Source organism: Erinaceus europaeus, chromosome 10, assembly GCF_950295315.1.
Source record: "Erinaceus europaeus chromosome 10, mEriEur2.1, whole genome shotgun sequence".
In the NCBI taxonomy this organism is placed as follows: Eukaryota; Metazoa; Chordata; class Mammalia; order Eulipotyphla; family Erinaceidae; genus Erinaceus; species Erinaceus europaeus.
Window position 1 is genome coordinate 29,609,541 of NC_080171.1, and position 27,038 is coordinate 29,636,578.

General features: G+C 40.5%; 1 protein-coding gene across 6 annotated transcripts in view; it reads left to right on the forward strand.

Moving 5' to 3' along the window:
* The window catches only part of AGTPBP1 (ATP/GTP binding carboxypeptidase 1), a 123,426-nt gene extending 113,078 nt beyond the window's left edge, over positions 1–10,348 (forward strand). For 4 of the 6 annotated variants that reach the window (XM_060199483.1, XM_060199479.1, XM_060199482.1 and 1 more), the window contains one exon: positions 9,618–10,348. In XM_060199483.1, coding sequence (XP_060055466.1) covers positions 9,618–9,795 — 178 coding nt within the window. In that variant the 3' untranslated portion in view covers positions 9,796–10,348. The other 2 variants (XR_009551995.1, XM_060199480.1) reach the window with 2 other exon arrangements.
* The last annotated feature ends 16,690 nt before the right edge of the window (positions 10,349–27,038 follow it).

Here is a 27,038-nt window from a genome sequence, read left to right on the forward strand (position 1 = left end):
TCTCTCTCTCTCTCATCACTTATTCATTCCTTCACTATTTATACAGGTCTGGGGATTGAACCCAAGGACTCATGCATGGATGATACTACTGAACTGCCTCCCAGGTTCAGTTTTCATTCCACATGTTTTTCATAGAGGGAGAAACACCAGAGCACTGTTCCACATCCGCGGAGTTTCCTGCGTGCTGTCCATGGTGCTCCCAGGTGGTCCCGAGGCTCAAACTCAGACCTCATGTAGCAAGGTTAGGAGATGTCTCAGCAAGTAGAGCACATGCCTTGCATACGTATGAAGTGATCTTTAGACAAATTTAAGTAAAAAAAAAAAAAACTTTAGTCAATATTTTACTGTCATCTGGATGTGTTTGAGATCCACTATGTTTTCCAGAAGTCATAAGAACTTACTTTTTAGTGAAATCAATAGCTGAAAATTGTTTTAAATTCTCAAAGCTCTCATGGAAAATTAGCACATATAAATCATCTATGTTTTACCTGCATATATTAACATATATAAATCATCTGTGTTTTACTTGTCATATAGTAAAAAAAAATACCATCTGATTAAACACTAAATCTGCATTATAGCTCCCCAAGAGGGTATTGAATGTTAAATCTCCATTATAGCTTTCCAGGGTATTTTTTTCTTCTAGATCAAAGGTGGGAATACCGGTGAACTCAGATGAGAATTTACGGCAAGGTACTAGTTTTGTAGTTATAGTAAAATATGCTTTTCTTGTCACCTGAACTATTAACAGTCTTAACACTGATCCCTCACTTAAAGAATTTGAAGGGCATGAGAGATGGCTCTGCAACAGAGCACTGGGCTTTCATGGCTGAGGCTCTAACTTCAGTCCCCAGCGCTACATATGCTGACATTGAACAGTAACCACGCTCTCACTCTGTCTCTCTCACAAAAAAATAAATAAATGATTGAGATAAAACTAAGAACACATTTAATAATAAGTCTCAGTAGGACTTGGCACTGTGACTAAATTTCAGGACATCCTGCATATGAAAGAAGTGTTCGAAGTTTGAGTATGTTTAAAACTTTATACTAGGGAGTCGGGCAGTAGCGCAGTGGGTTACGCGCACGTGGCTCAAAGCCCAAGGACTAATCTAAGGATCCCAGTTCGAGCCCCCGGCTCCCCACCTGCAGGGGAGTCGCTTCACAGGTGGTGAAGCAGGTCTGCAGGTGTCTATCTTTCTCTCCCCCTCTCTGTCTTCCCCTCCTCTCTCCATTTCTCTGTCCTATCCAACAATGACATCAATAACAACAATAATAACTACAACAACAAAACAACAAGGGCAACAAAAGGGAATAAATAAATAAAATAAAATAAAATATTAAAAACCTAAAAATTTATACTAAATCGAAGTTAAAAATACCAAACCTAATTGCCATAATTAAAAGTGCACATATGTTTAAATGAAGCATAATTAGTATCTTATTAGTATCAAACAGCATTTGGATTATTTTTTTCAATTGAGATTAAATTCACACAGCATAAAATCAACCGGTTTATAGTGCATGGTGTTATTAAATGGTGTTTTGTATACTCAGCCCTAGTGCATGACCTTCTTATTTCTGTCTAGTTCTAGACCTTTATATTACCCCCAAAGGAGACCCTCATATTTACTGAACAGTCATTCCCAGAAGTGGCAACCTCTAGTTTACTTTCATGATTCATCTATTCTGGATATTTCAAGTTCATGAAATCACAATTCACCACAGTTTGCTTCTCACTTCTCTTTTGGTTTGTTTTTGAGGTTTATTTAGATTGCAGCGTGTATGGGTATTCAGTTTTTCTTTGTGCATATATAGCATGGACATTAGAAAAATTGGTGGCAAATTCTTAATAAACTAAGAATGATTCATTAACTAAGATAAATAGAGCTTAAAATGGGAAGTCTTTAAAAATATGCTTAGCATTATATTTTATGTTAATTCAAAAAAATCTATTTTTCTGTTTTAATAAAGGGAGAGTAAGATTCTAATGTAGTCAGTGAGTGAGTTACAGGTCTGTCAGTAACATTATAATATTTCTTGGTTAAAAGTTCTACCTCTATTGCTAGTTACAAGAGAATCTGGCTGGAAGTTGATATATAGTACAGAAATACTGATCATTAACTTGGAAATGAAATATTTAAGCTCTGTCTTATTCTCACTTTATGTGAAGCTAGAATTCATTTGTAAATATGTAGGAACTACTTATTTGTAGAAAATTAGATTGATATTAAAGGAAAAAAAGTCATAACATTTGTTAAACAACAGGAAGGCAGACTGTGTTTAAGAGGATGCTACATTGATGGTTTTGTAATAGGAGAGATTAGGCTCAACTTGGAAAACAGTAAGGACAAGTGGGGACTTATATTTAAGGAGGAGAACCAGCAGATAGGGCAGACCTTGTTAATCCTGTGTTGGGTAAGCTGACTCGATGTAAATTTGCAGAATTTATTTTATTCTTGGTTCACCCCTCTGCTCTATTTGGGTCATAGCCCTGCAGAGGCCACAGTTTTGAGCTTAGGCTTCTCCTCTCCTCAGAGCACTAAATTGCCAACGTTTCTGTTACTTGTTTATTTTCTATAGTTTTGCTTTGCTGCTTTCTGCTTTGCTTTTTTAATTAACCTCTTGCCTTGTGTAGTTTCAGAATTATCAAATGTCTCTAGAGGCAAAATGTTGGGGTCACATCTCTGCAACTCCCTTCTTTCAGGACACTTGGCAGCTCTGAACTCCAATTTTTGCCTCCAGTTCTTTGACATTGCTGAAAGCTCTGATGACTTCTCTGCCTCTTAGCAGCTGCCCTTGCTTGGCCTTGGTTTCTTCTGGACTTGGCCCCATGCACCTTTTCTCTTGGTTGATTTTGCTTTGTATCCTTTCACTGTAAGAAGTCATAGATGTGAATGTGACTGTGTGCTGAATCCTATGATTCTTCTGAGAAAATCTCTAAACCTGGGATGGTGTTGGGACCTTAACACACATGCCCATAATGAGTTGCCATTAAGTTTTATTGTATCAGAAATTCTAGTGTTCTGCTGAGGATGATTGGAGATGGATGGTACTGTAACATCCTTAACATCATGTATGTGTAAGACCATGGCTCAGAGATGAAGTTACTCAAAGTTGTTCACTTACTAATTCCAGAATGAGGAATTATGTCTGTCTAATCCTAAAACTCCTCTGGTCTTTCTTTATGTCTTTTATCCTCAGTTGAATGAGCAAAATTACAAATATGTCAAGGTTTCAGTTTGTCAAATTTGTACATTATTTGGGAATTTAAAAATTTAACCCTCTCATTACGTATACGAACAGTTGGAGTTTAGAGACTTAACTATTATTACTGTTTCCTAATGGCATTTTACTGTATTTCTCTCCTCCAACAAGAATATCAGTAATTTAGCAATTTGTTTTCAATTAGGTAATTGTTAATTTGCTAGATACACTAGCTTTCTCTGTGTGTGTGTGTGTGTGTGTGTGCTTTGTGTGTACCTTCATAGCTGTAACGAATGGCAAGTACTATTACATGTATTTTCTTTTTTTAAAAAGAAATTAAATTTTTTTTGTCTTTATTTATTGGATAGAGATAGTCAGAAATTGAAAGGGTGGGGAGATAGAGCCAGAGAGACACCTGCTACACTGCTTCATCACTCACAAAGCTTTCCCCCTGCAGGTGGGGACAGGGGCTCAAACCTGGGTCCTTGCACATTGTAACATGCGTGTTCAACCAGGTGCACCACCACCAGGCCCCTACGTGGATTTTCTATGAAAACTTTTGTTTCTGATATTTAGCAGATACTATGTCACAAGATAGGAGTCAAATTATATGACTATTGGGCTGTTGGAGAAGTCATGACACATTTTTGCATAGAAAAACAAAAAGGACATCATGACTTTTCTGACAAGTCAACAGAATGTTCTATTTACATAGGGAGAGATTTTCTTTCACCTTAGACCTGTCATTTTGGGACTTGTTTTTTTCCTCTGCTCAACTCTGGCTTATAGTGATGCAGGGGATTGAACCTGGGACTTTGGAGCCTCAGGTGTGAAAGTCTTTTTGCATAACCATTATGTTATCTACCCCACGACCATCTGTCATTTCAACACAAGAAATGACAAAACTATCCAGTCACAAATTGCCAATGGGCTATTTTTCTTTTTCAAAAAACTTAAAAAATTTTTTTTAACTTTTTTTTTTATTGGATAGAGACAGCCAGAAATTGAGAGGGGAGGAGACAGAGAGGGAGAGAGACAGAGAGATACTTGTAGACCTGTTTCACCATTTGCAAAGCTTTCCCCCCGCTCAAACCCAGGTCCTCGCACACTGTGACATATGTGATCAACCAGGTGCACCACCTCCCAGCCCCCAATGGGATATTTTTTGGTTTTGTATTAATTTAGAAATTTTCCCTAAAGAAAAGAAAAAAGAAATTCTCCCTCATGATTGTGTTGTTTTAAAATGACATTGTAGGTGTTTTAAAACATGTAATTTAGCCTCAGAATTGTAGATGAGTGCAAGGTTAAGGGAGTGCTGTGACTGACAAAGTCAAGGCAGTGTTTTTATTCTAGTGGACTTAAAGCAACCCATTGCCTGGACTCTAGAATTGAGAAAGATTTACTATTTTTATTTAACAAGATATGTTTTATTAATATCTAATAACAGTTTGCATTTGTATCAGGTTGGTAGTCTACAAATAGCCTTCACATATACTATGTATGTTGAGCCAGAGCACTTAACTAAACTGTTTTACACCTGAGGGAACTGATGCTGGGAGAAAGTAAATGGTTACTTAGGGCCATACTGCTGGTGAGAAGAAACAGACACAAATCCAAAACTTTAACTCCCTCTATATGTGTATGTGTAATTTCAATACTTCCTGTTCTCCTTGGATGTCAGTTCAGCTCTCATGGAAATCGGTGACTATATACTTGAGGGAGAAGGTGACATTTTTAGGTTTAATTTTGACAGTGCTTAATAGTTTAACACAAGGACAACTTTAAGTCTGACTAAAGCAGATAAAAAAAAAAAAACAGTGGGATTTACAAGACATTCTGCATGATAGTGACACCATACAGCAGAGAATTTGAGAATTTCGTCCTGCTTTGAGAAGCTCTATGGGTAAATGTTTTTCTGTTTTTCATGAAGCAGTTTTTCATGATTGGTTTTTTTTTTTCCCTTGGTATTTTATTTTTTTATTATTATTATTTTTTTAAAATTTTTTATTTAAGAAAGGATTAATGAACAAAAACATAAGGTAGGAGGGGTACAACTCCACACAATTCCCACCACCCAATCCCCATAACCCACCCCCTCCCATGATAGCTTTCCCATTCTCTAGCCCTCTGGGAGCATGGACCCAGGGTCGTTGAGGGTTGCAGAAGGTAGAAGGTCTGGCTTCTGTAATTGCTTCCCCGCTGAACATGGGCGTTGACTGGTCGGTCCATACTCCCAGTCTGCCTCTCTCTTTCCCTAGTAAGGTGTGTCTCTGGGGAAGCTGAGCTCCAGGACACATTGGTGGGGTCTTCAATCCAGGGATGCCTGGCCAGCATCCTGGTGGCATCTGGAACCTGGTGATTGAAAAGAGAGTTAACATATGAAGCCAAACAATTTGTTGAGCAATCATGGATCCCAAGCTTGGAATAGTGGAGAGGAAGTGTTAGGGAGGTACTCACTGCAAACTCTAGTTTACTTCTGCTTTCAGGTATATATTTTGCAGTAGTTTATGGATACGTGTGCACATAAGCTGATCAAATTGTAAGTAGGGCACCAAAGTAAAAACCCAGTGGTGAGGGGTAGACATGCAGCTTCATGATTGGTTTTTGGATTAAATGCTTTTCATTTAGGATGAAGTGCATCTTGCTGAACTGTATCTGATGCTTAGTCACCTTTACTCTGGAGTTAAAATCTGACTAGAAAGACTTTTAAGATGAGCTTTTAAAGTGGACCATTTCAAGATGTGTTTGAGATGCAGTTTGAAAGGAATATGAGTCATTAGGAGAATAAAGGGAGACATAAACCCTAAGAAGAAAACACTGTTGGTATAAAGTGTGAGGCCAAGAGGGTTGCCAGAACAGATCGATTGCCAGAACTTTCAAGGAGTTTTGGCTTTATGACTCCTTGGGTGAATTACTGAGAATGCTACAAGAGGAGAAGGCTTAGTGGAGAGCACAGCTGAGTTGCTTTCATTAGAGTGATGGAGGCTGTAATGTTCCTTCTCTCTCTCTTCCTCTAGCTCCAATATTCCCCTAGTTGCTTAGAACTAGACCCCTTGATGTCTCGTCTCCTGTCTTCACTTCCTCTCCTCACCCTTGTCTGCCCCTGTGATTACCCCCACTGTTTGGTCCTCCTTTGTGCACTGAGTTCTATAAATGGTAGTCTGGAGTTAGCATTGGTGGGCCCTGTTTACCTCAGACAGGCATATTATTTTGTTAGCATTTGCAGGAGTGGGGATCAAATATCAGGACCAGTTTGGGTTACAGAACCAGTATGGGTTATATGAGTGAAATAAGTGTATGAAACTGGGTATCAGGATGGGTCATGCCAAGGACAGGGATGAAGTCTGTGGCACACTCAGGATGAACCATATGAATGAACTAAGATCAAGAACTGACAAGATCAGACTTTTTTTTTTTTTAATGCAGAAGTGTTTTTCTGGATCCAGAACCCTGAAAAAAAATTTTTTTTAAAGTTTGTCTTCCAAATTGTCCTGCTCTGTCTTAAAAGTAGATATGAGCATCTCATACCAGCACTTGTAAATAACAAGGAGTTTCAAATCTCCTTGCTGTTTAGAAACTTTTGACTTGATCTTGGCATCTTTGCTGCTCCAGATCCATACCTCACATCTCACTGACATATATCTTCTAAGACAAGGTTTTTTATTTAAATGATTTTCCTTAGTTCAGATTGACCAGTTCTGCAGTATCTGGCAGTATTTAGCTTTCTACGTAGAACTTGATCTTTGCTCTGACTCCAGTATAGTGACCAGGCTGCCTGTAACCAGTTTTCTTTATGTCAGTCTGTTTCACTTGTTCTGCATGAATATTGTACCTACTGGGAGATCAGCCTGTGATGATCTGGGCATTGACTTTGTGCTGGACTGGCTTCCTCACTGCCAGGCCGACATCTGCAGTCCTGGTTGGTTTCTCAATTCCCCTGTACAGTGTGGTGCATGCGCCAACAAATCTTGTCTCTTTCCTTGCAATTCTACAGTAGTTTCTTCTTGTTATGACAGTCTTGGGGGGTGGGGTGGGATATATGGCAAGAGAAACATCTTTTTCCCACTTTCTCTCTCTGCTTATTTTCTCCCACTTTGTTAGATAGGTTTCATATCTCTTAAGAATCACCAGAGATGCCCTGAGAATGTGAAACCCCAAGGTTAACAAGGCGGAATGAATGATTATTTTTCAAATGAGAGAAAGGGGAGATCAGTCATAAAAAAAAAAAGGCAGTTACTCTTTTCCTTTAATATTATTTTCTGAAGACCCAACAGCTTTGTGATAAATATTTCGACTCCATAATTGAATACTGTGGAAATGTTTTTAATGAGTTTAGGCATGCTAAAAATCTCACACAGGCCACTCAGCTTGATTTATCAGGAACGAGCTATCTTAACGTAATACTGAACTTTTTAAAAGGAAGTTCACTGGGGTTGGGCAGCAGGTCAAGTGCACATGACGCAAAGCGCAAGGACTGGCATAAGGATCCCCACCTGCAGGGGGGTCGCTTCATGAGCGGTGAAGCAGGTCTGCAGGTGTCTGTCTGTCTTTCTCTCCCCCCTCTGTCTCCCCTCCTCTCTCAGTCTCTCTCTGTCCTATCCAACAACGACATCAATAAAACAGTAATAATAACAATAACAACAACAAGGGTAATGACAAAATTGGAAAAATGGCCTCCAGGAGCCGTGAATTCATAGTGCAGGCACCGAGCCCCTGCAATAGATGCTCCCCACCTTTTCTTTTCTTTTTTTTAATTTTTTTTTTAATATTTATTTATTTATTCCCTTTTGTTGCCCTTGTTGTTTTATTGTTGTAGTTATTATTGTTGTTGTCGTTGTTGGATAGGACAGAGAGAGAAATGGAGAGAGGAGGGGAAGACCGAGAGGAGGAGAGAAAGATAGACACCTGCAGACCTGCTTCACTGCCTGTGAAGCGACTCCCCTGTAGGTAGGGAGCCGGGGTTCGAACCGGGATCCTTATGCCGGTCCTTGTGACTCCCCACCTTTTCTATAATGAACAAGATTAAAGCAATTCTATGGGGGGGAAAAAAACCAAAACTCTTGCCTGATGATTTTTTCTTTCTTGGAAAACTAGACGTGTAATTGTTTAACTTTCCTCTCTTACCTTAACTTCCAGATATCAGAACTGAATTTCATATTCAGTTGCATGAATTATTTCACGTTAGCTGCCTAGTGATGTCTCCTTGTTTGTTTATTTAACAGAGTATTGTTCCCTTTTTCTTATCTGATTTTTGGAGCTTTTTATTGCAGCTACAGAAAATCCTTTCTGGAAGCAGGTGGTATATAAATAAACATACATATATATGAAATTAAGATATCCCTTGTTATGGAATATACTTATTGAAATGTTCCTTGATATACATAGATGTGCTTGTGTGCTTTAATAAAATCTCTCAAATGGATGGAGATCAGAATATGATGATTTGTTTTAAGAGTATGTTGTAGACCCCTGTTGTAAGAGTCTTTGAATCTTGAACAATCTACCTAATGAAATATTTAGAAGCACTTACTGTTTTTAGGCAAGTAGTTCATTCTGTGTCCCAAGGGAAGATAATCTCTGTGTGGAGTGTTCATTTATTTATTTTTATTCTTGACTTACGGAAACTAAAAATGGGTCTATAGGCAGTTTTATGGCAAGTAATCACTTTAGAGACTTAGAACAAGTAGATTCATCATTACATTACTGCAGGAAACAATGGAATACCATGTTTTTAATAAAGGCAGTTATTTGATTTAAAGTAATAAAGACTTTAAAGTCCTTTTCAAAATACATTTTTATTGAAGTATTATTGGTTAAGAACATTTATATCACTTTTTTTCCTTCTCTTTCTCCTCCTCCTTTTATTTTTTTATTTTTTTTTTTTACCAGAGCACTGCTCAGCTCTGGCTTCTTGTGGTGCGGGAATTAAACCTGGGAATTTGGAGCCTCAGGCAAGAAAGTCTCTTTGCATAACCATTATGGTTATCTATCCCCGCTCTATTTATATTACTTTTAGATATACAGCTGTATAGTTGATTTCTGTATACATTGTTATCAATACTGAAAGTCTAATTTATTCTGTCTATAATGAAATAAGTCGTCGTAGCCTACAGATTAGTGAAATACGTCAAAGAAGTAGCCAAGCAAGAGTCCACTGTTCTTTGTAGCTATGTAGTTGTAGGACATATATTGATACTTTTGTAATATGATTAAAGCAGCATTTCATTTCAACACTTACTCCTAGGGCAAGGAAGTTTTGATTATTAAAATCTCTTATTTACTTGTGTAGCATTTTTAAAGTTAACCCCAAAATACTGAAATCTATATCCAGCATGGTGAAATACTCTTATATTAGAACCTTACACTCTAACTAAGTTTTGTGTGTTCTGTATGCTTTCTGTATGCTACAGCCCTACCACTTATGTTTTGGATGAAGATGAACCTCGATTCCTTGAAGAAGTTGATTACAGTGCAGAAAGTAATGATGAGTTAGATATTGAATTAGCTGAAAATGCAGGAGATTATGAATCTTCTGCTCAAGAAGAAGTACTTTCTGACTCTGAATTATCAAGAACATACTTACCTTGAGTCCTCTGCCATCTTTTACTAACTCAAAAGAAGAAATGAACTATCTTGATTTTTGTTACACAGGAAGTTTGAGAGAAAAGAGTTTATAGAGAGCTGACTCAGAAAGGCAAAAAGTAGCTTGGGCCTATTTGGTTTCAAGACAATAAATGTTATTAATTCATGATAAAATTGGCACTTGTTTTATTTTAGATATTCAGTGCATTTCATATAGCATTGAATGACCAAATATTGGATTTACTTTTAAAGTAACGTGAGTATCATTGCATGGATTTTTATATCTTTAGGATTATACCCTGCATCAAATGGATAATTTTGAAGTATGTGGGAATATAAAATCTAAATTCCAGAGTTGTTGAAAATTCTGAGTGTTGAAAACCTATATATGTACACGGATTTCTATAGATGTGTGTATGTGGGTGAATAGATATTGAAGATAAGACTGTTCTTCAGAATCATGTTAACTGTTGAGTTGTGACTGAAATAATCCGACACTTGCCTTGAATCCATTACATTCTACATTTACCAAATTAAATAAAGACTATGTTAAATGCTGTGTTCATTTCGTCATTCTTTTTTAGCCAGCCTACATTATATGACCTGTGGAATCCTTGTGAGAATACGTTCATACATCTGTACGAATTAATAAAAATTTGGTAAAAAAAAAAAAAAAAGCACTTAATCTGTTATTTTTGTGGCATACCTTTACTCCCTCCTGTCATGAAGTATATATTTAAACAGCTCTTCTCTTGAGTATTTCTCATGGAGTACCTAACATATCAATGTAGTCAGTATGTTAAGAAGCTTTGCCAGTGCTGTGAGGAGATGCTATTCAAGTATATTCACATATTCAGCTTATTTGGCATTTCCTGAACTGTGCTTATGAATCCATGGCGAGCACGCTGACTCTAGGCTCTGTCCTGGTCCTGGATGGCTGCAGTTTTGTGTTATGCCTTCTGGAGACTAGGTTGCCCTGCTATGGGAAGGACTTTGCAAATAAAATACAGTGAAAACAATGAATTTGAGTAAGTGCTTTAAAAACGAACTTCTTAATGGTAATAAAAGAAATACCAAAAGAGAGACTGACCAGAACACTGTTCATCTCTGGCTTGTGGTGGTGCAGGGGACTGAACGTGAGACCAGGGCCTCAGCTACGAAAGCCTAGTGCATTTACATTGTACTAGCTCCCTGCCATTCATTCTTACAGTGATCTTTCAGTACATGTTACAGATTTGAATATGCTTTTTATTAAAAAAATTCACAGTATTAAAGAGACCATCCTTATATGTAGGAAGTGATCTTTCTTAAGCAGCACACAACTTTGAAAAAAGTAAAAAAATAATTTTAAACACTTAAAAAATGTTCCCTTTTGTTGCCCTTGTTTTATTATTGTAGTTATTATTATTGATGCCATTGTTGTTGGATAGGACAGAGAAATGGAGAAAGGAGGGGAAGACGGGGAGAAAAAGACACCTGCAGATCTGCTTCACCACTTGTGAATCGACTCCCCTGCAGGTGGGAGCCCGGGGCTCCCCGGGATCCTTACTCCGGTCCTTGCATTTTACGTCACCTGCGCCACCTGCGCTTAACCTGCTGCGCTACCACCCGACTCCCAAAACACTAACTTTTTAAATTGGGAGTAAAATTAAGTTTCCTAGGCTAGTAGTAGCAGAAATTGCTCTTAATTTTGCCTCTATGACTTTGTAGTTTTCAAGATTTTCAGAGAATGACAGAGTTGTCTTCACTATAATGTACATAGTTTATAATTTGGTATAGTGGTGGAGTTTAGATTTATTTGACTTGCTTTTGGGTTAAAGAACTATGTTTCTTAAGAGAGTCAGGCGGTAGTGCAGCAGGTTAAGCGCACGTGGTACAAAGCGTAAGGATCCCGATTCCGATTCCAGCCCCTGGCTCCCCACCTGCAGGGGGAGTCGCTTCACAAGCGGTGAGAGCAGGTCTGCAGGTGTCTTTCTCTCCCCCTCTCTCTCTTCCCCTCCTCTCTCCATTTCTCTGTCCTATCTAACAATGACGACATCAATAACAACAATAATTACTACAACGATGAAAAACAAGGACAACAAAAGGGAAAATAAATATAAAAAAATAAAATAGAACTATGTTTCTTTAATGTAGTTTTGGTCTAGTTCTGTAGACCAGAACTACATTGAAGTTTTTTTTTTTTTTTTTTTTTTAGTTCTGTAGTTCTTACTACTGTGTACATTAGAACCACGTTGAGAACTTGTGCCTCAGAACACAGATAACTGGCCATATAGATATGTATTTGCACTTCTTGTTTTTAACCCTAGAATTTTAATTTAAAATTTAACATTGGGGGTTGGGTGGTAGCGCAACGGGTTAAGCGCACATGGCGCAAAGTACAAGGACAGTCGTAAGGATCCCGGTTGGAACCCCGGCTCCCCACCTACAGGGGCTTCGCTTCACAGGCAGTGAAGCAGGTCTGCAGGTGTCTTTCTCTCCCCCTCTCTGCCTTCCCCTCCTCTCTCCATTTCTCTCTGTCCTATCCAACAACAACGACATCAATAATAATCACCACCACAACAAAAGAAAACAAGGGCAACAAAAGGGGGAAAAGTAGCCTCTAGGAGCAGTGGATTCATGGTGCAGGCACCAAGCCCCAGTGATAACCCTGGTGGCAAATATATGCACCCCAACCCAACCCAACCCAACCCAATAGAAAGGTTTACCTTTATAATGTGGTCAATGGTTAAACACTCCAACCCAACCCCATAATTCTCACAAAGTGTGAGACAGTTGAGTAACTTCTTTATTTCTCTCTCTTTTAACGTTTATTTATTCCCTTTTGTTGCCCTTGTTTTTATTGTAGTTATTGTTGTTATTGATGTTGTTGGATAGGACAGAGAGAAATGGAGAGAGAAGGGGAAGACAGAGGGGGAGAGAAAGACACCTGCAGACCTGCTTCACCACCTGTGAAGTGACCCCCCTGCAGGTGGGGAGCCAGGGACTTGAACTGGGATCTTTACTACAGTCCTTGCGCTTTCCACCACCTGCGCTTAACCCGCTGCGCTACTTCCCACCTCCCAACTCCCTTTTTTTTTTTTTTCACAAGTTCACATGCTTTAACTATGTACATTTCACATGAGTGAAACTCACCCAGTAGTAGTAGTATTTTTTTAACCTTTGTACTTATTTCACGAAGCTTGAGCATCTCCAGTTTCATTCATTATTTTGCCCCAAAGAATACAATATCTTTTTTTTATGTTGTAAATTATCTTTATTTGTTTATTGGCTAGAGACAGTCAGAAATTCAGAGGAAAGAGGGAGATAGGAAGAGTGACAGATACCTGAAGCCCTACCTCACCACTTGTGAAGCTCACCCTCTGCAGGTGGGGACTAGGGGCTTAAACTCTGGTCTTTGCACATTTTAACATGTGCGCTCAACAAGGTGCACCACCACCCAGCCCCCCAATGTCCTCTTTTTTAAACTGTATTTGCATTGCTTAGAAGTTGTCAGGTGGAAATGCAACAGGAACCACATGTGAGAACCACTAGTGTGATCCAGTGTGCTCCTCCCACCCCCTGGCTTCCTAAGAGTCATAATCCCTGTGAACTGGAACTTGGCACCAATGATTTTGATGAAACACATTTGTAAAATCAAGAAACTAGACTCATCAAGCTCAAAAATAAATAAAATGTCACTGGATCATTCAGGTTTAGTGTCAGGGTTTTGGTCCACAACTCCTGACAAGTAGCCTCCTGGTCGTACCACAAAAGGAGGAAATGCGGATCTTTGTGCTTCCCCCAAACTTGGAGGGTCTCTTTTAGGTATGTGAGGTTTACTCAGACAAGGCAGAATGAAAAGTACCCTGTGACAGTTTTCCTTTAAGGCAGTCATGGTGTTTGAATAGTGGGTGATGTCCTGCATTAAGCAATCCCTTTCTTAGCAGTTTCTGCCACATTTGCCAGTTTGTGTGTGGGGCTTAGGAATATGGACATTTGACTGCATCCTCACCTGAAGTCCCTTCAGATAGAGCGGTAACAGCAATGAATATGATACATAGGTAGATAAAATACCCAAATTAAGATGTCCGTATCACAGCCAATGTTGATGAACCTAGGCCAACTATCAGACACTTAGACCAGAAACTCTAAAATCCTAATCTTTGCCTCATCCTGGTTGGATTCTGAAGGAAAAGTGTTGGGTGGAATGAGCCAGTAAGAAAAGAATGACTATTGGATGACCTCGCATGTAGGTGAAGACAGAATCGGGAAGGGAGAACAGGGTGAAACTTGGACTGTGTGGTGTTCTGCACTAAACCAAGGGACTGGGGTAGGATCGCAAGAGGGAGCTTTGGGGGTGGTGTTGGGGTGAGAGTATTTTTCAGATACCTGTCATGTGTAAATAACTGCTGTAAACCATTACTCCCCCCCCCCATAAAAAGTATAAAGAAAAAAAAGACTATTACTCAATATAGTATATGTGCCAATGGAATTATTTTTGTGTAAGATACAGAAATAAATGGCCATGACAAAACTTTTAGTGCATCCTTAGAAATCCTTTTGTTGTCCTACATGTATTTTAATTTTTACAAGATATTAGTTGAAAACTGGTGAACCAAGAACATTTTGGTAAGGTTTTGTTTTAAAAAACAATAGTTCACTTCTTTAAGCATAAACGGGTCTGGGGCTGGATGGTGGCACACCCTAGAGTGCACATGTTACCATGTGTGAGAACCTGGGTTCAAGCCTCTAGTCTCAGCCTTCAGGGGGAAGCTTCACAAGGAGTAGAGCAGTGCTGCAGGTATCTCTCTCTCTCTCTTTTTTCTCCCTCTTGCTCCCTCCCCTCCACTCTCTTTCTCTATCTCTCAGCCTTTATCAAAAAAAAAAGAAGAAAATGGTTGCTGGGAAATGATGGTGGAGTATTGCAGGCCCTGAGCCTCACTGATAAACCTAGTGTCAGAAGAAACAATTACCCATTGAGTAGGTTTATTTGCGTGACTCTAGAGACAGAACAGTGGGTAGAGCTTTGGACTTAGAATCATGAGGTTCTGAGTTTAATTCCTGACACCATATTTCCCAGAGTGATGCTCTGGTTCTTTGTCTCACTCATAAAAACAAAACAGAGCAAAACAAAAAAAAAATTAAGAATAACTTGTTCTTATTGATGTAGAGGTATGAACTTGGCTTAGGATGTAAGAATAATCTGTTGCAAAGATTTTAATCAAAAGGTTACTACTTTATACATGGAAAGTTATTTGAAGAGTTAAATATTTCTCTAACACTTTAAATTCCTGTAAAGCAAAAAAAAAAAAAAGTGAACTTAGAAGAAAAATCTTATTTTTTAAATGAGAATTAAGGTTTTGAATACTTAGTCCTTGAAGTATTTAGTTCCATTATTGATATTTATAAGCCACTTTTCCTTGAGGGCCCTCCTCTTTTCTGGACTAAACACTAACTGGGGCCTTCTTCCCCCCCCCCACTCCACTCCATATGCTTGCTTTCCCACCCCAGGCCCTTGTTACCTCCTGCCATCCTCTTAAATAGTTTTATATATGTCTTCAGAGCTTGGCCAGTCATTGAAGACTTCTGAGTAAAAAAAATATATATATATTATATATATATATAATATATATGTATATTATATATATATATATTTTTTTTTTGCTAAGTATGCAGTACCTAAATCCAGATGCATAACCATTTATGGTGACATTTCAGGCCTCATGCTGACCTGTCAGAGTAATGTTGATACTTTGGGGTCTGAGATGTGGTCAACAATGAAATACTGACATGATCTTTGTATGCAATTGCTCACATACATCCTCAGGAACTCCCAGGAAGTGGAAATGGATTTGCAATGCCCTTCTGTTTGTAAATCCAGACAACTTTGAGGGGCTGAAGAGATATAGACGCAAATATTTAGAAAGGTTTATAATGTGAAAAATTGGGGCATCCCTTTAAATACATCTGTAGCAGATGAATATGAGGTGTGCAGCAGCAAAAATCTGTTTAGGGTATCAATGCATGATCATCAGAATTAAAAAAAAATTTACTTGATTATTTTTTAATCTGACAGAACAGAGTGAAATTTTAAGGAAAGGAGAAAGAGAAAGAGCTACCTACAGCACTGCTCCATGACTTGTGAAGCTTCCTCTCCTGCAGGTGGGGATAAGGGCTTGACCCCAGGTCTTTTTGTGCATGGTAATGTGTGCACTCAACCAATCATCAGATAATTTGTAATATAAAGATGTATGATGAATGGCATTATGAAAGGCAAAGATAGTCAAAGTTGAAAATGAAAAAATTTAAGACTAGAGCTTATTTAATGAATGCAAGTCTTCAATTTTGCAAGTATTTGGACTGCAGCCTGGGAGGTGTTACAGTGAATAAACTGCTGGATTTTCAAGCATGAGGTCCCAAGTTTAATCCCCAGCACTGCATGTGCCCAAGCAAGATTCTGGTGTGTGACCAACCTCTCTTTCTCTCTCCCTCTCTCTCTCCCTCTCTCTCTTTCTCTCTCTCTCTCTTTCTCTCTCTCTCTCTTTCTCTCTCTCTCGTTCTCTCTTTCTTCCCCTCTGAAATAAATAAAGCCTTATAAAAAATATAAACTTGTAGGAAAAGAAAAAACATTAGGCTTTTGTAACTTTTACTTAGTTGAAGATAAGAACGCGTTTGGCAAAGGACAGCCCCTCAACATTAAGTTGGAGGACTCGAAGAGCAGGACCAACAGCTTGAAAGCTGTCAGGAGCTACTTGTTGCTGGCTTTGAAAGTGACTGGGATCCATGTGGATTCAGTCGGCTAGGAAGGATCGTCAGTTTCCCCAATGAATGGGTACTCACAGGATGCACCACGAGAAGGTCGATCCAATGCTTTGAAGAGGGTTAAACCGGGAACGGCTGCTGGCTATGATAACATCACCCCAGAACTCATTCTTAACTTGGGCCCCGCGGCAAAGAAGTGGCTCACTTCATTCCTGTCCCACATCTTGGAATCTGAATCTACGCCCAAAATTTGGCGTTGTGTGAAGATAATAGCGGTTTTGAAACCAAAGAAAGACCCAACACTGGCCGCCGGCTATAGACCAATTTCTCTCCTCTCCGTGTGTTACAAACTCCTTGAGAGGCTGCTTCTGTCACGTATTTCTCCTCTTACAGAGAAATTCCTATCACCCGCCCAAGCTGGTTTCCGCCCAGGAAGATCTACCTGCGAACAAACCCTGGCCCTCTCAACTTACATTGAAAATGGATTCCAGAAGAATTTAAAGACGGGTGCTGTCTTTGTTGATCTCACAGCAGCCTATGACACGGTCTGGCACCGTGGTCTCCTAGTCAAGATCTCAAGATGCCTGCCTCCATGGGCGGCCAACACTGTATCGTTTCTTCTCCAAAACAGAAGATTCCGGGTGCATCTGGGTGACAAGTCTAGCAGATGGAGACTTGTCTCAAGTGGCCTCCCCCAGGGCTCTGTTCTGGCTCCTACGCTATTTAATATTTACATCAATGACCTCCCAGAAACTTCTTTAAGGAAGTTCATCTACGCCGATGACATCTGCTGTGCAACTCAGGCATCCAAGTTCGACATCCTCGAGGAAACACTCACGAAAGACATGTCTCTGATATCTGATTACTGTAAAAAATGGCGACTAATCCCTAGCACTGCAAAAAACGGTATCATCTGTTTTCCATCTACACCATGCCTCGGCCTCGCGTGAGCTTAATGTGCAGCTTGGCGATACGAGAATCCGGCATGAAGCCCAGCCAGACTATCTTGGCGTTACTCTCGATCGCACCCTGTCATTTCACGAACATCTCATAAAAACTGCAGCAAAGGTGGGCGCGAGGAAAAACATCATTGCAAGACTGGCCAGCTCCTCATGGGGCGCGAGCGCTTCCACACTATGATCATCCTCTCTGGCATTATGCTATTCCACTGCAGAGTACTGTGCCCCAGTTTGGTTCCGTAGCCCCCATGTCCACTTGGTCGATTCCAAATTATATTCCTCCATGAGGATAATTTCTGGAACCATCCATTCCACCCCGGTTCCATGGCTGCCAGTTCTTAGCAACATGGCCCCGCCAGATATTCGTCGGGATGCGGCATCATCTAAGTTCATTTCCCACGTCTACGCTCGACCGGACCTGCCAATATACGCAGATATCTTCGCCCACCCTGTCCAACACTTGATGTCTCGTCACCCAATCTGGTCCCCTATGCCTACACTGAACTTCTCTGTTCCAGACTCTTGGAAACAGAGTTGGCAGTCAGCTGAGGTAAAGAACAAACACCTCATCACAGACCCCTGCAGGCGTCAACCCAGCTTTGACCTAGCACGTTATGATTGGGCCCTCCTCAATCGCTATCGAACAGGCCATGGCTGGTGCGCTGCTATGTTCCATCGCTGGGGAGCCAGAGACGACCCGAACTGCCCCTGCGGCTCCAGACAGACAATGACCCACATAATCAATGACTGCCACCTCTCCAGATTCAAAGGAGGTCTCGAAACTTTACATCAGGCTCAACCTGACGCTGTTGACTGGCTACGGAAGAAGGACAAACGCTAGAAGAAGAAGAAGTTGAAGATAAGTAGGGATTTTTTTTTTCATCTCCCCCCACCCAATCACTTTATTTGGGAAATATAGTGATCATCAAGACCGCTGTTGTCACATGAGTGCAATTTCTTATCTCTCCGTGATAACTGTCTCCCATGTTAACACACAAATAAAATATACAGTAAAAAAGATTGTTTAGGAAATAGAACCCTCTCCCCAAAGGGGGTGGTGTTTCTGAAAAGCAAAGGAAAAGGGCATTTGTGATGCTGAGCAGAGACTGGTCTCCTGGGGCAGGTGGAGGGGGGAACATTTACAGGGTGCTGGAAAAGTCCATTACAGAGCTGTCTGCCCAGGTCAGCACATTTGTCCAGAATCATTAGTACCTGTGAGAGCAGCTTTTAGGAAAGTAAAATAGTGCTCACAAACAAGAGTATCAGGAAATAGATTCATTAGTCATTTACAATTTAAAAAGCCTTTTCTGTGATACATTGATATCACACCAGCACTGATGTGATGATACTGTTAAGCAGAACAGTGAATTAGAAGTCATCAGAAAGATACATGGGGAGAGACATGAAACAGGAAGAGTTAAACCTATAAGAGGGTGGATGAAAACTGTTGGCAAGACACCCCATCAAGTTTGAACCTGCATGTTGGCATCTCTGAAGAGATGCTCAGCTACAGCAAGCAATCAAGGAAAAAAAAAAAAAAAGATGCGCTGTTGGGAACAGAAGCATACACAATGGGATGTAACGAATGGAAACCTTCCTTATTACAGGAGTAATGAGTTCACTGTTCACTCTTTGTTCTCTGTTCTGAATTGTGAATTTATATTTTGTTGGGGAGTTTTCATTTACGTAAAAGATTTATCTTATTAATGAAAAATAAAACTACTCTGATCTGATCTGGAATGTGTGGTGTTGGAGGTCGAACCTCGGACCTTGTATGTATGTTCTGTGCTCCACTGCTAAACATTTTCTTCTTCTGGCAGGGAATTAAAAAAAAAATTATTAGCATTTAATAATGATTAACTAGATCATAAAATAACAGGTACAATTCTACACAGTTCCTACCACCAGAGTTCCATGTTCCATCCCCTTCATTGAAAGCTGCCCTGTACTTATCCCTCTGGGAGTATGGACCAAAATTTTTTGTTGTTGTTGCCCTTTTTTTTTTTTACTTGGGGAATTAATGTTTTACATTCAACAGTAAGTACAATGGTTTTTACATGCATAACATTCCCCAGTTTCCCATATAACAGTACAACCCCCACTAGGTCCTCTGAATCCTTCTTGGACCTGTATTCTCCCCACCCACCCACCCCAGAGTCTTTTACTTTGGTGTGATACGCCAATTCCATTTCAGGTTCTACTTGTGTTTTCTTTTCTGATCTTGTTTTTCAACTTCGGCCTGAGAGTGAGATCATCCCATATTCAGCCTTCTGTTTCTGACTTATTTCACTCAACATGATTTTTTCAAGTGGACCAAAATTTTTTATGGGATACAGAAGGTGGATGGCTTGGCTTCTGTAATTGCTTCTCTGCTTGACATGGACATTGGCAGGCCAGTCCCTACCCCCCAGCCTGTTTCTATCTTTACTTAGTGGGGTAGGGCTCTGGAGAGGTGAGGTGAGACTTCAGGACACACTGATGAGGTTGATCTGGCAGGGAATTTTAAAATTGGAGACTTTTTCCTTTTTTTTTTTTTATGCTCAGTGATAATTTTTACTAAAGTCAAATTGTGGACTTTATAATGTCATCACTATATAATTTGTATTTCTATACTCTATATCATCTATACTTTTTCCTTATTGTTCTTAGATGTTTGACATTTCATCTGTTTTATTTTTTCCTCAGAATGTGAGTACTTGAAACAGCGTGTGACTAGATTGGATACTTTCATATGAAAATAATGTAAAGGGTTATAATTTAGACTTAAGGTAGAGAAAAAAATGTCTAGTGTGTAACTACCTTTCTCAATCTTTGTTTCATCCTCCTGAAGAACTGCACAAGAATAAAACTATCAATAAACAAGCTGCTGTTATTACATATGCTAAGATCCAGATCGATTACAGAGGGGATCTTTCAAATAGCTGTTTTCTCCAGTGTTGAGGATTTTTGTTTTCTGAGGTTTAGGAATGGCAAATGTGACCTGGACTGAACCATTCAGTACTATCCATCTGCTGACCATAAGGATTAGTCTGGGCTGGGCATGTGCTCCGTGTCACTGCAGGCAGAATGAAGTGTCTGGATTTGGGATGGGAGAGCTAGCACATAAGGTGGGAGAGCTCTGCTGGCAGCCACCAAGCGGCCCTGAGAAGCAAGTTCTCCTAGGACAACACCAGTACTGGAGGACCAGCCAAGACACTGAGAAAAACTGGGTCCTTCTCTCACTGGATCCTCAGAGCAAGTCTATCTAAAACCTTGAATTGAATCACTTACAGGAACTTTTGAAAACAATTTCTTTATTGAGGAATTAATGTTTTACATTCAATAGTAAATACAATAGTTTGTGCATGCATAACATTTCCCAGTTTTCCATATAACAATACAACCCCCACTAGGTCCTCTGTCATCCTTTTTGGACCTGTATTCTTCCCACCCACCCCAATCTTTTACTTTGGTGCAATAGGCCACCTTACAGGAACTTATCGACTGCCTTCATTATTTAATCTGTTGAATGGGCTTTTTTGTTGCTGGTGAAGGTTTTTCTGCTACAGAGGTATCTCTGTAACCTACCTGAAAGAATGACTTCCTCCCAAAGCACACATCCTAGGGCAAGCTCAATGAGAGAGATACAATATTTTGCAAAGGACACTGGGAAGGCAGAAGATAATAGGTATCCCCTCATGCCAGACAAGTTTTCATTTTGTGTCAGAAATGAAATCATATTTTTGCCTCTAAACTCAGGAAGTGTCTTTGGTAATGAGATTCATCATTGGTTTGTTTGGAGATAATGTTTGGAGATAACTGACTTGAAAGTCTTCTCTAGTTGCAACTCTGTAAATACTATAAAATAGTGTCAGTGAGTACCTCTTCAACGACACATAACAAAATGGATCCAGGGAGCAGACAAGTAGGACCCAGACATCCCTCCCTTTATCGCAACAAATACATCAAATGCATCAGTTAGATGAATGAACAAGTATACCGAGATGTATACTATTAATGTGGTCCAGTCACCACCTTCAAAGATTTCTGCCTTTTCATTCAAACTACAATCAATCCTTGTCTTCTCGCCACACAAGTTTCACAAAGAACATATAAACAGCCCTTTAAATTTCAAGAAGTGCTTGAACTTTGAGCATCATTTTAATTGTATCTCTGCTGGACATGGGTGTTGGCAGGTCAATCCATACCCACAGCCTGTTTCTATCTTTTCCCTAGTGGAGAGGTTGGGGTTCTTGGACACCTTGGTGAGGTCATCTGCCGAGGAAGTCAGGTTGGCGTCATGGTAGCATCTGCAACTTGGTGACTGAAAAGCATTAAGATATAAAGCAGAACAAATTGCTTAATAGTGAGGAACCAAAACCCAAGAATATATCAATTGAGATTTTAGGGTCTTCATGTTGGAAAAAGCTAGGAAGTCTGTTTTAGGCATATTCCAAGGAGCCCGTGACTTTACTAATTTTTTCCTGAGCCTGACAGCTAACATGCAGGTGGGCTACAGGTATTGCCTGGCGGAGACGGTGTCAGACTTGGACATAGGACTAGAAAGCTGGATCAGGGAAGAGAGTAGCTCCCAAATATGGGAAAGGTATGTAAATACCGTCAACTGTAAATCCCATCAATCTGATCTGAGGCCCATATTCAGCACAGGAGCCTGTGTAACCTCTGCATCCCTGTAGGTCTGAGCTCACATTCTGTGGTCATAGCTAGGAATATTCTAGGCTGCACTCATTTCAGGACCTGTCTTCCTCGAGTGGCAGAGTATGTTCATCCAGCCTCCCTTTGGAGAGTGGAGCAACTTCTACCATTGTTGTTCCACACTGAGGGCAAGGTCCTGTAGAGGCCCACAAGAGAGAGGATCTGTGATGCTGTTCCTGATGGAGATGGCCAGTGATGGTGGAGAGAAGGATCTGTTAGAGGTCTAGGTCCATCATTTCTATGTGGGAATCCTAGGATTCCCTGACTAGGGCCCTGAATGATGGGGTGGCCTGTGGTGACTAAGAGGGCCATCACTAAATTATGCTGGTCTCTTGCCCTTATCCAGTTTCTGTACTCCTTATTTTATCTGACAAGGTTAGCCTTAGAGTGATTGAGGGAAGTGAAATAGGAAGTAGGTAAGAAGGGTATCTAGGTCTAAGTAGAAACTATTTGATTAAATAGTTATGGTATCTTTTTTTAGGTCTTCCTACTTGCTTGCAGTACTTACTGAGTCACTGCAAACTACTGTGCACTTTTACTTTTATTTTTTTTTTTGCCTCCAGGCTTATCACTGGGGCTCGGTGTCAGCACTATGAATCCACTGCTCCTGGAGGCTATTTCCCCCATTTTGTTGCCCTTGTTGCCCTTGTTGTGGTTGTTATTGTTGTCATAGCTGTTGTTGTTGGATAGGACAGAGGGAAATCGAGAGAGGAGGGGAAGACAGAGGGGGAGAGAAAGACACATGTGGATTTGCTTTACCACTTGTGAAGCAACCCCCCCTGCAGGTGGGGAGCTGGGGGTTCGAACAGGGATCCTTATACTGGTCCTTGCGCTTTGTGCCATGTACATTTAACCCACTGTGCTACTGCCCAGCTCCTTTGCACTTTTACTTTAAGGCATATAGTTTCCTCTAACTTATGGATACATGTGCTCTGTCTCATGGGCCCTGGTCTATATATATCCCAGTTCTGTGGCTTTGTTAGGAAGTGCACCACCCAAAATGGAACTAAGAAGTCCTATGAACTAGGAGAGTTTTCACCAGAGTAATGGAGCTGAATGGTTGATATCCCACACCTGGCATTTAAGGACACCGTCCCAAGTGAAATATGTCAAGGTGGCACTGGTTGCACTTCTTCTTCTTCTAGCGTTTGCCCTTCTTCCGTAGCCAGTCAACAGCGTCGGGTTGAAAGCTGTCAGGAGCTGCTTGTTGCTGGCTTTGAAAGTGACTAGGATCCATGTGGATTCAGTTGGCTAGGAAGGATCGTCAGTTTCCCCAGTGAATGGGTACTCACGGGATGCACCACCAGAAGGTCGATCCAATGCATCCCACTGGTTGCACTGATTTGGTTGAGATCAGCAGATACAGCATCAAATGGTATAGATCGAGAGAAACATGAAGGAAAATGAGGCCCTACTCCAGAGGTTCCAGGACTGGGAGAAATGTGGATTTTACAGAAAATGGGGAAGGTTCCTGCTGCCTTGGAGCTTAAGATAGGAGGCGTGGTTTATGGAGTAGCTGCGATCAGACCTTTGCTCTCCCCGAAACAACTATTGTACACAACAAGAGATCAAATTAGACACTTAATCTACAGCTGAAAAAAATCCACAGTCTCAGGTGGGTGCCAGCACGTGCGGTCGGGCAAACGGGAGCGGGTTGGAAGACACCACCGTCTTTCAGAGTTCTGGGCAGATGGTGCTCGGCACTGACCTGCACCATCTTGGACAGTAATGCAGTTACCAGACTCCCCAGAAAAAAGAAATTGGAGCTTTAATCCTCTCAATCTTTGACTCAAGGTTTTTGTTTTTATTATTATTTTTTGTGTGTTTGTTTTTTTCTCAGTCTGAGTTTAAGACAAAGACATAAAACTTGTGAGAGTGAGTCACATGAACTATTCCATTTTAGAAGTTCTCCATTTTTACAGCCTGGTTGCCATAAGAAAAACAGACAGTTGAGAGGAACGCCTACCTCCCCCTTCTTTCAGGAAACCCTTAGGTCAACTGGGCAGTTTAGATAACCTATAACCCAGTCAAGCTTGCAAGAGTGATGTTGTTAAATATGTTGTCATGTTTAAATTTGAAAGGTTGAAATTAACCCACTATATTTGCGTCTGTAATACTTGCTTTGCTTAGGTATAGATTGGCGCCTTAAGATAGAGTGCAATGTATACCTTAGATAAGGATGTGGAATGTACCTTTGGCTTGCACAAGAACGCCCCTCTGCCCTGTGCCACCGTAGGTAAGAGTGACCACCTCCATCCCTGAGTGCTATAAAAAACCCTGGTTTGGAGAGCTAGAGGTCCCCAAGCAGCAGTGGCCATGCTGGCATTCCGGCTTGCGGAACCTCTCAGCTGAGACCCTGTGAGTCTTTGTCTGTGTGAGTTTGTAATACTGGCTATTCTATATGCTTGTGTGAGTAAATATTTCAACTTTGTCAATTTTCTGCGTCAGCCTCAGTTTCTGATAGGGTTCCGTCAGTAGCAACTTAACGAAACTCAGCCCATACAATAGCCCAAAGCACCCCTCCCCCTCCCCACTACCGCAGATTATGCAAATAAGTAGACTGCCAAGACCACAGCAGCACCATCTGCTGGCCAACAATAGCCAACACCATACACGTGAAAACGAAGAGGTTGGCAGCTAAATAATATGCCACAAATAGAGAAAAGCAAACCAGACGAAATCCAAGAAATTCCAGATGCAGAGAGTCTATCAGAGATAAGCTATAGAATGTTTATGAGAACTATACAAGAATTTAAGCAAGAGTTGAAAAAGCTTTTTACCTTGGAATTAAGACATGCAAAAGAGGAATTTGACAAGAAGCTACAAAGCATGAGAGAAGAACTTCAAACAGAACGGCAAGGGCTGAAAGACGCCGTTAGTGCAGTTCAAACTCAGGTAGAAGGCTTAGAAAATAGATTCACACATGCCGAAGAAAGAATTTCCAATCTAGAAGACACCATTATCCCACTCTTTCAATTCAAAGATGAGGGAGAGGCAAGGTTTAGAAAAAAATGAAGCTACTCTCTGTGAAATTGCAGACTCCACAAAAAGGTTGAATATACGAGTTATGGGGATATATCTGAAGAAGTAGACTGGGTCAAAGGTCCAGAGGTAATTTTCAGAGAAATTTTAGATGAAAATTTCCCTCACCTAGGGTACATATTTCAGAGGCAGACCGGTCATCCAGGTTCACAAATCCAAAACGACCAACACCAAGACACATTATTGTAAAGTTATCAAAACTCAATGACAGGAAAAAATTTTTACAAGCTGCTAGGGAAAGGAAAGAAGTTACATACAATGGGAGAAATACCAGACTCTCATCAGATTTTTCTTCACAACCCTAAAGGCAAGGAGAGAGAGGAATGACATATTCAAGGCACTAAAGGAGAGGGAATTTCAGTCACGAATTTTGTATCCTGCAAAATTATCCTTCAAGTATGAGGGAGAAATAAAGGTATTCCCAAACATTCAAAAACTAGAGGAATTTGCCACAATCAACCCCACCTTACAGGAAATACTGAATGGAGTCTTACAGGAAAGGAGGAAGAAAAGGAACACACATTCTCAGTGAGGTGAACAGCAGTAGACTAGAAACAAGAACACAATAAAATAGGAAAGAACAACTAGCAAACAGGGAGGGAATTAAAAGACAAAGAAGCCCTATCAAATGTTTGAGTTTAAGATAGTTAAGATAGATAATCATTCTTATAGCCAAGTTATTTGGGAAGTACTCCAAATGCAGTCAGTGTCTGCAGAGAACTTTTCCCAGGGAGATGAGAGATTGTACCCATGTTTCCAATGCACTGTAAACCATTACCGCCCCCACCAACTCCCACAATAAAAATGATTAAAAATACATCCTTATACATGTGATGGACGAGAGGCCTAGAGATGTTTAGTGACTTACCTGGACTTCCTGGTGTGCCGCAGACTCAGATTCAAACCTGCCTGTGGACAGCACCACATGAAACCAAACCATCACCCATGACGACTCTGTGAGTAAACTGGTCTGGTCAGTTTTTGATAACTACTTAGATGATGGAAGAGGGATGTATCTGTTTTATCACTACAGCTCAGAGGGTCCCTACATAGGGTGAGGGAGAGCTAATCCTAGTATGTTAGATACTCTTATGGGTGTTTGGTTTTTTTTTAAATTTCTTTATTGGGGAATTAATGTTTTACATTCAACAGTAAATACAATAGTTTGTACATGCATAACATTTCTCAGTTTTCCACATAACAATACAACCCCCACTAGGTGTGTTTTGTTTTGTTTTGCCTCCAGGGTTATTGCTGGGGCTTGGTGCCTGCACTACAAATCCACTGCTCCTGCAGGCCACTTTTCCCATTTTGTTGCCCTTGTTGTTGTGCTTGTTGTATTTGTTATTGTTGTCATAGCTATTGTTGTTGGATAGGACAGAGAGAAATTGGGAGAGGAGGGGAAGACAGAAAGGAGGAGAGAAAGATAAGACACCTGTAGACCTGCTTCACTGCTTGTGAAACACCCCCCCCTGCAGATGGAGAGCTGGGGGCTCAAACCTGGATCCCTACACTGGCCCTTGAACCTTGCACCATGTGTGCTTAACCTACTGCGCTACCGCCCAGCTCCCTCTTCTGGGTGCTTTATGAAAACAATCTCAATATAAAGTTTTTGTGTGGAGCCAGGTGGTGTGCATCTGGTACAGCAAAATCACATGCAATGATCTTGTTCAAGTCCTATCCCCACCTGTGGGGGGTGAGGGGGGAGGTTTCTTTCACAAGTGATGAAGTAGGGCTGCAGGTCTCTCTCTCTCTCTCTCTCCCTCTCTTGTCTTTCCCTTCCTTCTCAACTTTTCTGCCTCTATCCAA